The 13,518-nt window shown below is 31.7% G+C and overlaps 1 protein-coding gene across 3 annotated transcripts in view; it reads left to right on the forward strand.

Annotated features, from left to right (window-relative positions):
* Nucleotides 1–13,518, forward strand: part of LOC106465577 (protogenin-like) — an 85,312-nt gene that overhangs the window by 50,655 nt on the left and 21,139 nt on the right. For 2 of the 3 annotated variants that reach the window (XM_022393504.1, XM_022393502.1), the window contains exons 4-10: nt 4,420–4,567; nt 5,314–5,447; nt 6,570–6,701; nt 7,331–7,501; nt 9,613–9,888; nt 11,471–11,605; nt 12,843–12,998. In XM_022393504.1, the coding sequence (XP_022249212.1) occupies nt 4,420–4,567; nt 5,314–5,447; nt 6,570–6,701; nt 7,331–7,501; nt 9,613–9,888; nt 11,471–11,605; nt 12,843–12,998 (1,152 nt within the window). The remainder of the gene's footprint in view (nt 1–4,419; nt 4,568–5,313; nt 5,448–6,569; nt 6,702–7,330; nt 7,502–9,612; nt 9,889–11,470; nt 11,606–12,842; nt 12,999–13,518) is intronic. The other variant, XM_022393503.1, reaches the window with a different exon arrangement.

Consider the following 13,518-nt stretch of genomic DNA (forward strand, 5'->3'; position numbering starts at 1 on the left):
TTTATATTGTTGTGTGGCACTGTTCGTAGATTATTGTTACATCGTCTTGATAATCATTCTGGTAAGAAATAGCGTGTATGAGTGAAACATTAATTTGTAGCACAAGCCGTGCAAACCCTCACTTCTCTGCAGATAGTGAAAGAAGGAATGAAAATCGTGACTTGTCTCGCAGATGGTGCAACACAGCTTTTTTTTTTTCATTTATTATCTTCTAAACATGAGAGATTGTTAATTACGTCTTTAAAAATACAGATAACGACCAACTATTGATCCAGTGCTGAAGTTTCAAGCTCCTTAACTAATTTATATTGTATGATATTTATTCGGTTTATTTTTATTCTTCCGAAACTGTATAATAATAACAGATGAACAACTTATTTCGTATAGATTAGTTACAGGTGGTTTTAAAAACGAGGTAAATAATATAAAACAACTTTTCAGTGACATACCAGATAAAATTAAGTTTAAAATATAAAAAAAGTGTTAAAACAATTTCAGTAATACTGAATGGTTAATAAGATCTGCCAAACAGTTCGACCTTCTGTACCAACTGTGTGTTGTGAATCGTCGTAGGTGATTAAATACGATCACGTAGTAAGCACGTGGTATTCTGGTGTACTGGTCGAAATGTTTTGCAGATTTATTAACCTTTTGTGTTTTGAACTTTATTTAATCTGGTGTGCTACTAAAAAAAATCCAATATTTATTTACAGTGTTTTAAATATAATGTACTGTACATTTGGACATCCATTTTTTTTACTCGTATATTCGTTTTTTTCTTTTTCTTTTTAAATGCATTCAGAAATTATTATTTAATACAACCTGTCCCCGGTAAGCCGTCTTTACGAAATGTAGTTTTAAAGGCCGTATTCACCATCTAAGAAAGACATTAATGAAAAACGTTTTAATGCAACGTTATGCTTTCGTCATAAACCCCACCAATTAAAAATTGGTTAATTCATTGGCCATCTACCGAAACGGCGCAAGAAGTCGCATAGAAACAGCAAAATGTACTAAACTATTTGTACAGCAAATTTCATCAGCTCGTACTCTATCTACTTATTCTTATTTTCAGGATTGTGTGTTATAGTTTTGTATAGATTATTTTAATTTTGCCAGCAGTGAAAGATCCTGGTGCATGGCTGTACAACAGCAACAACAACAACAAAAAGGTATTGCGTAAAAACGGGTTGTATACAATTCGAATGATTTAACTATATATATATATATGTATGTATGTACGTGTGTGTGTGTATGTATGTGTACTAAATTAACAGTTCTTAATTGACTTCACGATTCCATATGGCTAACTTGTTAATCTGGACCCTTGGTCAACGGACTCAAAGTTAAACTAGTAATGAATGTGGATTTCTCCATTTCGTTTATTTTTTAGTTATGTTCCAAGAAAAAAAAAATTGCTGCTGCTTGTATACAGAAGCTGGGCAGAGTAAACAACACTATTTAATTTTCTTTATGTAAGACCAAGCTTCCACACCCCTCCTTCCTTTTCTTTCTCTCCTTTTTTTTTTCCTTTATATATATGTATATGTGTGTGTGTCTGTGTGCTCGAGCGAGACATTTTGGGGACCGCCCCGACAACAGGGGACAGAAAACCACTAACTGGTCTTGTTCAAACGGCGGGAACACCGGCAGTAAATAGAACGGCCTGACTTACAACAGCCCTTGAGACGCGAATTACCGGAACTACTTTTTTTTTTCCTTTTTTTGTCCCTTCCCCCTTGAATACGAAAGAAAGCGTAAGAAGCTAGTGTTTGAGTTGCTTCACAATGGGAGAAAAATATAAGCCAGCAACAACACCTGTTCAGAGCAGGATAATTTTTTTTTATCTAGTAGGAACACTTAAAAAAAATACGAAAAAAATAGTTAACAGTAGATGTATTGGACTTGCTCGTAAAGAGTAAATGTCCACAGAAAATATTTATTGTGAAACAGCAATAGGTTAATATAATATTTATTATAATATTTCTTTAATAAAATTTTCATTTTTTATATGAAAATTAACGTTATATAATTATTTAATGCTACCGATTTAGAGGCTACAACTTCCCGTACCCCTTTTTATTACATATTTAATTAATATAAGTATCCCAAATTCGATAAATATTTTGAAAAACTAAAGAGTTGAAATGAAAACACTGGTATTTTAAATAATGATTTATGCTATAAGAACAGAAAAGTATTTTTTTTAAAATAAATCATATTATTTAAAATCGTTAAATACATTTTATTCAGTTTTTTATTATTATTAATATTACTCAGCATGTACTTTATAGGAGGAAACCAACCACCAATTCTCAAGTTCAGTCAAAATGGACTGTTTGGGTGGCAATTTATAAAACTAGATAATGCATTTGAAAGAAATTTGTTTGTTTTGAAATTCACGCAAATCTACTCGATGGCTATCTAGGCTAGCTGTCCCTAACGTTGGCCCCCCAGTAGCACAGCGGTATGTCTGCGGACTTACAACGCTAGAATCCGGGTTTCGATACCCGTGGTGGGCAGAGCACAGATAGCCCATTGTGTAGCTTTGTGCTTAATTTCAAACAAACAAACAATTCTAATTACCTTCGAGACCCAAATTTCCAGTCAACTTCGTAATAATTGATATATATGTACAAAGTTGAAAGATAGGCCTTTTGCTAGGTTAGGCTTAAGTTTCGTAATTAAATGTTATTAATTATGTCGTTACTTAGACTGGCTACGTTTATTTATTAAAAAAATTATCGATGTCGAAAAGTGTGCATTTTTTTAAATAATTGTAATTCTGTGTACTGTTGCGTAGTGCTTGTCAAATTTTCAGATTATAGGCACAGTTCATTTGTGCCTAGTTTTAAGGCTTGACCCTCGTCCAAATTTCGTGGACAGTGTTCGTTAATTTGGTTACAATGCGATTTAAAATAGTTTAATAAGCCTACCTGCTGTTGCACAGACGGAATTTATTCACCATTTCACAGGCGGCAAAATTGAGGACACGTACCCCTAACTTCTAACCCAGTAGTGAAGTGCCCCTTTAAGAGAATTTTATATAAGTATCAGAGAATATCTTGCTTCAACCTTGAATTCAATGATCAGGTTAATAGAGCAAATAAGGTGTCCCAATCACTGCCCCCCCCCCCCCAGAAAAAAAAATTGTTCTGCCATCTGTGCACCATTCACACTATTTGGGTTTTTGTAATCTTTTTTTTTAATTGGAGTTTATGTGTAGAAATATTTCCTTTAAGATGAACAAATATTGTTGAAATACACTTTTTGTGAATTAAATTTGATTTTGATGTATTTCTTGCAGTATAATTTTAAAGTTGCATACATACATTAGTTAGACTTTCCTGACATTTCATTTTACAATTTCTTGACTAAAAACGTTAACAAGTGTGGCACCAAACTTATGGTGATCCAATTATTAGATCATTCACCAGTATGCTTTTAGGCTACTCCATCAGTTGGGTTCTGTTTGTCCATAAATTGGTCCTCAATGTTATAAGTGGTACTTGTGTAGTCCAAAAGATATATCTATCTCAGCCAAACTTATTCATTGACAAACCTATTTCAGTGAATATGATACTTGATTAATATAAATATTAGTGCTAGCTAAGCACTAAGCTTGACTCCATTGGCAGCAGTCCAGTATGATACATCAGTGAATGAATATCCAACATTTCTCAACTTTTTCAAAACTAAGGACTGACTTGCTGCCTCTATAAACTGTCATAGAAGTATCATGAAAAACTATTACGACTTACATATGAATATTCTATCAGTGTTTTCATTTTTTTGGTTTGTTTGTTTTCATGAAATCCCATGGATCAGTTAGGTGTTTGTGGTGGACCTACCTGTTTGTGGACCGGTAGTTGAGAAACACTGTATTAGGCTCACTGCTCTAGAGCTACCCAACTCGTGTATAGACCATTATTTAACTATATGGTAGTACATTTATACATGTACAATGTATGGCCATATATCCTCCTACATTCAGATCTTTTTTTTTTAAAGGTATTTTATTACTTTCTAAGTTTTTGTATATACACACACATACTGATATAAATATATATGTGTGTGTGTGTGTGTTCTTTCTCTTGTAAGCTAGTTCTTAAAAACTGATTTCGTTATGAAGATAGATTATTTTTTCTTTAAATAGTGCAGTTTTGTATTTGATGTTGAATATATTTTAAGTATTTGAGTGTCTCTATGGAATGTTATGTTTCATTCTAAGAACAAGGTGTCTTGTTAGGACATCAAAAAGGGACTCATTTAAACAAAATATCAGCTTGATAAGCTTTCTTTGATATAATATTTTGAAAAATATTTGTGTTAAACTTTTATACAGTATTGTTCGTATATACTATTGGCTTCTTTAATAAATATTATGGATAATCTCGAAGCCTTTTTCTATTTTGACAGGAATGGAAAGAGAGTATTCGTTACAACCCCAGCCATTAACAGTGGAAGGAGGAGGAGTAGCTCGTTTTTTGTGCCAAATTAGTGCTGTTCCCCCCGCGGTAATTACCTGGCAACGAGACGGCCAGGACCTACCTCAAAATGAAAGCAGGTTTGTTATCATTTTGTAATAAGAGTGATTTAATTGCCCCTGCGAGTGGTAAGTATTTATAATGCAAACATTCAGTTTTGTTAGGCCTTGCCAAATTATCATAAACCTTGTTTCCCTAGTACTGAAAATTATGTAGTTCCATACATTGGACATCTTGCTTAATACAGATTAAATTAGCTTATACAAAATCATGGAGTCAATTTAAGAAATCCATACACAGATGTATCATTTTAACTTGTAATAACTAATGTCTATTGAGTTGCAGGCTTCAGAGCATGACCCGTGACTGATCATTTAAATTATAATTATAGTCACATGCGAGACATTTATTTAGGGTTCAGGTAAATTTTTCCTTTCCTAATAAATATATTAATTTAATCTTAGCCTAATTTAAATAGCTTCTTGTACATATATTTAATTAATTTTGTTGATAGCGTTTTATAAGCTGATATATATGTTGTATCTGTTAATGAAAGAATAACATTTTCAGATCTTCATACATTATACAAGGTATTCCACGAGAATGAAGATAGCAAAAACCTATAAATTGAAAGTAATTTTATTAAACTTACTAGGTGACAGTGTATGTATGTATAATGAGAAGTAAATGATATATAGCTGTGGTATACACATCTGCATTCTTTAAACTAAAAATAACATTTAAAAACTTGTTTAATGTTAATGCTATTTTTTGTACTTGTAGCTTTTCGTGTACTAGTGAATGTTTCTTTGTGGACTTTTCTCAGATATACCCTGCTGGACTCAGGAATCCTGCAGATTACAGATATCTCCAGTGATGACCAAGGACTTTATCGCTGTATTGCAAGTAACCCTGCACGCACAAGGCCTAGCAGCTATGCTTTGTTAACTGTTAAATCAGGTATCTGTTTTCATACTGTAGCACACTTGTCAAAACTGATTTGAATTTACTGTCAACTGATAAAAACAAAACAAAACCCTGCACGCACAAGGCCTAGCAGCTATGCTTTGTTAACTGTTAAATCAGGTATCTGTTTTCATACTGTAGCACACTTGTCAAAACTGATTTGAATTTACTGTCGGCTGATAAAAACAAAAATATTAATCCTTTTTTTCATTTACAAATAATCATACTTTTGCTAGTGTTTGGTTATATTTTGTTGTTGTTGTTGTTTATATTGAAAATTATGGGGCTTGTTTAGGCAATATAGTAACAAAAAGAAATTTGGAATGCTCATGTGGCCATCTTTGCCACCTGAGTTAATGACTTGGGTTAGCATGGTCAAATGATTAGCATGCCAGACTGCAAATTAAAAGGTCCAAGGTTCGAGTCATAATATGCCACTGAAAATACACTGCTCTTTCAACTCTGGTGGTACTATGTGACACTGAATCTCATTTCTTGAGTAAGAATAGCCTACTAAGCAATGATTGCTGCTAACTAGTTGTTCCTACCTTGGTAAACAGTTCTAAATTGAAGTGATATGTCTGAATCTTGTGATATCCAGCTTGGCCATTTAACTTGGTCACATGCTGCTTTAAGTGTTGCTCTTAAAGTATAACAAATAATACTTATTATTTGGATTAATTATATAAATTTCAGTTTAAAAAAAAGTACCGACTATATTAGGAACTTTTCTATAGAGAAGGAATTAGCTAAGTGATTTAATTATGATAATTATGACTAAAACATAACAATTAATGAAGTGAATATCAGTGCATTGTTATGCAGTGGATTAAATTATTATTATTGTATGAATTATTTGCTTGTGACAGTATTAAAAGATTGATACTGTGTTGTTTCGGTATGTCATATTTGTTGTATATCTTGTAATTATGGACATTAAGTTATAGATGCAATTATGTATATATATATATAAGCTCTAGTAAGATTTCTATATATCTTAGGTATACAATAGAATCTCAGACTTTCTGTAGAGTTCTTTTTTTATAAATTTATTGAATAGGTTGTCAGTCTTGTCAATTTAACCATGAAAAAATTTAACAAATGTTCTTACTATAGCCACTTTAAAGTCACTCCCAATCCAGTTCCTTAGTCTTTCCCAGTCAGTAGTGAAGGTTGTTAATGAAACTGCAGTCCTCGAATGTATGGTGACGGGGAAACCAATGCCTGTGGTGTCTTGGAAGAGAGCAGGTATTTTTTTATAAATTCATTTACAGAATTAAAAAAACTATCAAAGACAAAACGTATTTCTAAGATACTTTTAGTGAATTAGTTTTGTTTTTTAAATTAAGATCTTCTATAGAGGTAACAAAATTTCATCAAGGTTTTTTTATAAGTAATGGTTTAGATTATATAAAGTTTTAAAAAAGTTATCATTAGCAACTTCATAAAAACTTGGTGCAGATAATGTTTATTTGTACATCGTTTTACTATTTTCACGTGTAGATATTATTTACTCCTGCATTTGTTTTTTATAACTAAAGACATATGAAGTAAATATGTTTGATATTTCAACTTGGAAAATTGTTTGCCTACCATGTTTGATCTTGTACCTTCATTAGAAAGCAAACACCACTGTTAGGCATAGAACAAGTTCATAGCTTACAAAAGAATTCAAATATTTGTCAAAAGAGTCTGTTTAATTTACTGTGTTTGGATATTAAATTTGGAAACAGCTTTTTTTAATTTTGGATTTAAATGGATTATTAATTCTTAACTTCATGTTTCTCCTGTTGGACTAACTTTTCTAAAAATTGAAAGATACACAATCCAGTATTTTTGAATTCCAAACAGATATCTTTTTTGAAATATTTTATCAGATGGTAAGAAACTTTCCAATGAACGGGTATCCCTACTTGGACAAGGGAATCTGGTTCTCCACTCTCTCAGAGCTGAAGATGCTGGATCGTACGTGTGCACAGCAACTGTTACAGACTTTGCAACTGGGAAAATGAAATCAGAAATTCAGAGTTCCACATTAACTGTTTATGGTAGGTGTTCTTTTTTTGTTGTTGTTATATGACGTTGTTAAAATAGAAGCTGATGTTGAAATCTCCAGTTATTCATTAGTAAAATATTGCACATGTATATTTGCCTTTCAAAGATATTTAATCAATTAGTGATAATTTGTGACTGTTAATGAACAAACGTCCTAAATTCTGGGAATGTGTTAAACTTAATCAGTAACACAATAAATAAATAATTAATGATTACATAAATCAAGGAAAAAAAAGTTAACTTAAAAGTAATTTTCATTTAAATCAGAGTTGAAGAGATAATCTATAAACACAGAATATTTAGAGTATTTAAGTCATCACTCCTGACAAAAAAGCAGCTAATAACCTTTTTATGGAAAAACGATTAGATTAAAACTGTACGTTAAGAACTAGAGTTTAATTTTAAACACTAAAAAATTCGGGTACGTAGGTTTATAAACAAGTTAAAACTGATAAAGATAGTATCATACAGAAACACAATAAAGTTTTATCAGACTTACCGTGCATTACCTAAGTTATCTTGGGTTACAAAATTAAGTGAAACTCCATACAAATACGGGTTTATATCTAGAAATAAAAGATCTGTGTAAGGAGTTGTCAGATCTGATAAGTATTGATATGTAATATTATTAAAGATAAGACCAGTAACCAATATTAATCTTTTCATCTTCATCAATAATTCCGTTGAATATTAACGGAAAGGTAAATGATTTGAGGCTAAAACAATAAACACCTTTGATTTCAGTGATCTTTACACAGTTTTTTTTTTCTCTTGATAAAAGTAGAGTATTTCATCAACAGTTTCAATATCTTTTATTAACGTTTTGGATTAGTAAATGCAGATGTTTACATGACGATGCTGCTTCTAAAAATTACCACTATTGCACATTGAATGTGTACTTGTGGGTTATGTAATTTTTAATTGTCACCACATTTGTCCAATGTGCCTTTCAACAATATATAAAGAAGTAACTTCAGGGGACAAGCATGGTCTGATGGTTAGGACAGTTGACTCGCAATCTGCAGGTTGGGATCCATCACTAAACATTCTTGCCATTTCAGCCATGGTGGTGTGATAATGTAACAGTCAATTCCACTTTTCATTGGTAAAAGAGTAGCCCAAGAGCTGGAAGTGGGTGGTGTTCACTAGCTGTCTACCCTCTAGTCTATAACTTCTAAATTAGGGATGGCTAGCACAGAGAGTCCTCGAGTAGCTACGTACAAAATTCAACAAACAATCAATCAATCAACTTCAGCCCACAACTTGAACTTTCCTGAATAAAAACTGTAATAAAGCTTTGTACATGATTTTATTATGTTACCTAAGTATCAAGGTTTTCTTTGCACAGTCTAACAAGTTTATCCACCAGAACTTGGGAAGGAAGAAAAAAGTTCTTTCAGTAAACACTTTAGCCGAATTTAGATGACAGCGTATCAGATAACAGACACTTTTGAAGCCATAGACTTGCCATTTCCCAAATGTTCCATATAAAGTGTGTTCAATGGTTACAATGTACATATTTTACCACTAGTATGTGTTCAACATTTTGTGTCCCATAAATAAGAAATAGATTAATATTACGTTCATTAACAATATCAGTTAGAATGTGTAATACATCAATTTTTATTTCGATTATGATAGTTTGAATTTTTATTACAGAGATTGTTTTGCATTGTTAGCATAGTAAATGGATTTTAGACTAATCTGAATGTCTTTAGCTGACTGAACCTCGTGAGATATTATTGGGTTTATAGCCACTGAAAATATCTTTAATAATGAGAGTACCCAACTGACAAAACAATGAATTCTAATCTATATAAATAAGAATTAAAAAACAGTTTATTTGATCAACTATACTAATTACAGGAGATTTTTAGTTTTGATCTAAGAAGTTAGCCTTGCTGCGATAAGAAGGTAACTTTAAGTATTCGCTGTAGATATCATTGATATTTGTATAGAAGGAAATCAAGCTTTATATTGACCAAAACGTATGTTTACGTTAAGTTATACAATTTCACCTATAAAGCCACATTAGCACATTGTGATTGCACATAAACTGATGTTATTGTGCTTATTTGCTTCTAATTGTTTTTTTTTTTTTTAGTTACACCAAGATTTATAGAGCGCCCTGTGAGCATTGTGAAACCCACACCTCAGACAGCTCGCTTCTTGTGCATTGTGAATGGAACTCCACCTCCGTCTGTACAGTGGCTAAAGAATGGAAAACCTATGTACTTAAATGGACGAATAAAGTTTAAAACAGATGGAGAGTTAGTTATTTCTCAGACAATGATATCAGACTCTGGAATATATCAATGTGTAGCAAGTAATAAGGCCGGCACTAGGTCAGTAGCCGCTCGACTCTTCGTAAAGAGTACAGGTATGTATTCTTTAGCTCCTAAAACAACCTCACAATAATTACAGGCATGTATTGTTTAGCTCCTAAAAGAACCTCACAATAAGTACAGGCATGTATTGTTTAGCTCCTAAAAGAACCTCACAATGAGTATGGGCATTTATTGTTTAGCTTCTAAAATAACCTCACAATAAGTACAGGCATATATTGTTTAGCTCCTAAAAGAACCTCACAATAAGCACGGGCACGTATTGTTTAGCTCCTAAAAGAACCTCACAATAAGTACAGGCACGTATTGTTTAGCTTCTAAAATAACCTCACAATAAGTACAGGCATGTATTGTTTAGCTCCTAAAAGAACCTCACAATGAGTATGGGCACGTATTGTTTAGCTCCTAAAAGAACCTCACAATGAGTATGGGCACGTATTGTTTAGCTCCTAAAAGAACCTCACAATGAGTATGGGCACGTATTGTTTAGCTCCTAAAAGAACCTCACAATGGGTATGGGCATGTATTGTTTAGCTCCTAAAAGAACCTCACAACTTACAGCTAACTAAAAATAATGAAAACTGGAATACTTAGGCACCCCAAAAACAGGATTTTTAATGGAATCTGGTGGAAGATTCCATCAACAAGGACCATCCCAGCCAGACTTCGATGTCGGGTTATGATCACCTTAATGTATATTAGAAACCGTTGATCTAATTGGACAGTATTCTCTATGTATTTTGGATATTTCATATACTGTCAGGTAGCCATCTGAAACAGGCCTAACTCAATGACAATTGGTGATTTGAACGACAAATTGGACTTTACTTTTAAGTTTAGCATCTCGAACAGCTTCTCTGTCAAATAATCCATAATTGATGCTACATATTTTTTGAAACTTACATAACTATATGTTCAGTGTAGTGAACAAAAGACAGTTGAAACACCATATTTGTCATACTTTTCAAGAATTCAATTTTTACAGTTCTTGTCAGTTTTTGAAATTACTTTAATGTTAATTATAGTTGGTTATAATTTATTTTATTTTAGCCAATTAGTATAACCTTTCCGAATGTCCCTTATACTGAAAATATATATAAAAATACATTCGAATTACCTCCTTAAATTTCTGAACAAATGTAATTATTAAACTTTTATTTAGAGGAGGTTAAATTGAAAAAAAAAGTAGCCTAAATATATATATATTAAATAAATATTAAGAAGCCATTAACGCTTGTTCGATTTGAGAAAAGATTGTTAAGTAATTTATTTTTCTCTGGTACATATGGTAGCAAGTATGGATTAATATTAAGGTCTTCAAATATTAAGCTACTAATAAAAGATTATTTTTAATTACATCATATATATATCTGTAAAATCTTGTTTTGTGTTTTTACATTTTGTATAACGAGTCCTATTCTATTCATTCAAGTAAGTTTAATTTTGAACAAAAACAATTACATAGAAATTGTTTTTTTATCACTTCAGATATCCACAAACTCAAAAGATTAGCTGTATTTTGTTATGACTATAGTTAGTAGATAGATAAGTTATTAATTTACATTTTTGACCATCTTGTTTGTGTACTTGACCAATTTATTTACTTTTGTACATAAGGTGTTCAACCAGATACTCCACATAACTTGAAAGCTCAAACCCTAACTAGTACTTCAGTCTTACTGTCATGGAAACCTCCAACCACTAACAGCAAAAACATCAAGGCTTATACGGTTCATTTTGCTCCATTTTCAGGTACAAAATGTTTTTATAAGAATTTTTCGTAAGATATTTTAAGAAGTACAATACTCAACACCTCTTCTTACTTTAAATTATTGGATAAAGTTTCCTGTGTCTTAATTGTTTATACATCAAGAGCCAAAACCATACCCAAGGTAGCGCTAACAGTGTTCCCGCACAGAACACCAGACCTGTAGGGGAAGACGATAGGTCTGCACCGAGTAACTAATATGTAGTGATGTGTATATATATGTATGGCCTTAATATAGAATGCGTAGTTAATAAAAATATATTACATTGTGTTATCTTGTTAGTCATTTGATAGAGTAGATTTTTTTGAGAAGTGCAGAATTTATATCGTGCACAGGTGATCGGTACAGATATGCATCAAGCGTACTTGTTAAATCTTAACTCTAAATCAGACAACTTTTAAATTTCACTCTGAGTATGGAAATACATGCATATTTAAAAAATCGCATTGATTCTATATATATTATAGAGTGTAATTCTGACATTAATATGTTACTAAATGTAAAACAGAAAATATAATATGGTGAAAAGCTTGCCAAATTAAAATATTTTTTATCAGTGAACATGAAAACCCAGTGAAGGACTGTTGGCTGAAAAGTTTTTTTGTTTTGTTTTTTGTGTCGCTGATAAAAGTATTTTAATTGGGCAAGCTTTTCACCATTATTATATTTTCTATTTACATTTTATAATTTCAACACCCAAGCAATTCTTTTATTAATTTAATTTATTATTAAACAACAGCCTTCCAATACTGTCAGAGTAATGATCAAGATTTAGAATATTACATAAGTATAGGTTCTCCCATTAAAAAATTAGAATCAGGCTCAAGTCCTTGTGATTCGTTGCATTAATTCATGTGTTGTGCAGTTAAAGGTTTGAATTTTAGTTTGTAAGATTTTTCTGGTGTTAAATATGAGGAAAGAAAATGTTATTTCGGGACATGTTGATTAAATTTATCTTTTTTTTTTTTTTCATTTATGTCAGTTTTATGTTACGTTCCTGTTTGTTGATTTAATGACATTTTATTAATTTTAAGATCGTGAGTGTGTTCAAAAGTGAACTTTACTATATAACTGGCAATTCTAAAATCCTAATAAAGATAACTGACATCTCTAACATTGAAATAATTAATTAGAATGTGAAGCTTCCAAAAAAACATTTATTGTTAGAAAGTAGAAATTAAATTTTTTCGATGAACTTTGCTTATTTGTGACTTTGTAAGCAGGTGGATTGGAATCTCAGGTGGTAGCCGTCAACACTACTGAGGTTATCACCAAGCTTACACCATACACCAATTACAGCTTCTATGTTCGAGCCTACAGTGAACAAAGTGCAAGTGAGCAATCGGAGATTATATATCACTTGACCGGAGAAGATGGTAAGGCTTATCGTTTCACTATGAATAATAGTTAGTCTTAGCTAGCTAATAATATGCTCTGATAATTGTTATAACATCATATAGATAAAGATTTTGGCTGTAAACATTTTTTTGTGTGTGTGATTTTTAAAAGTGATGCTTACTTTAATTTATTATGCTTTTCTTGAATTTTATCTTTTATACTCTTTGTGAGCCAACCTCATTTTTTACTTGCTGCTACCCCTTTCTTTCTAAAAGGAATAACTTTATATTGAATATTTAAAAATTTTCCACATCTGATCAGTGTCTTCAAATAACTCAGCTGCCCAATTCACAACAGATAATTCTTGTTGCATCACTTTAAAATTTGTTTTTTTTAAATTTGTAACTAAAATTACATTATTCCTTTGAACCTAATAAAGCAATGATCACTTGCACCCAGATGTTCCCCAATTTCCACCCTCTTCACCATTTCTGTACTTGAAGTTAACAATAAATCTAAAATAGCATTGTTTCTAGTTGGTTCCATGACTAACTGGTG

Source organism: Limulus polyphemus, unplaced genomic scaffold, assembly GCF_000517525.1.
Source record: "Limulus polyphemus unplaced genomic scaffold, Limulus_polyphemus-2.1.2 Scaffold1989, whole genome shotgun sequence".
NCBI lineage: Eukaryota > Metazoa > Arthropoda > Merostomata > Xiphosura > Limulidae > Limulus > Limulus polyphemus.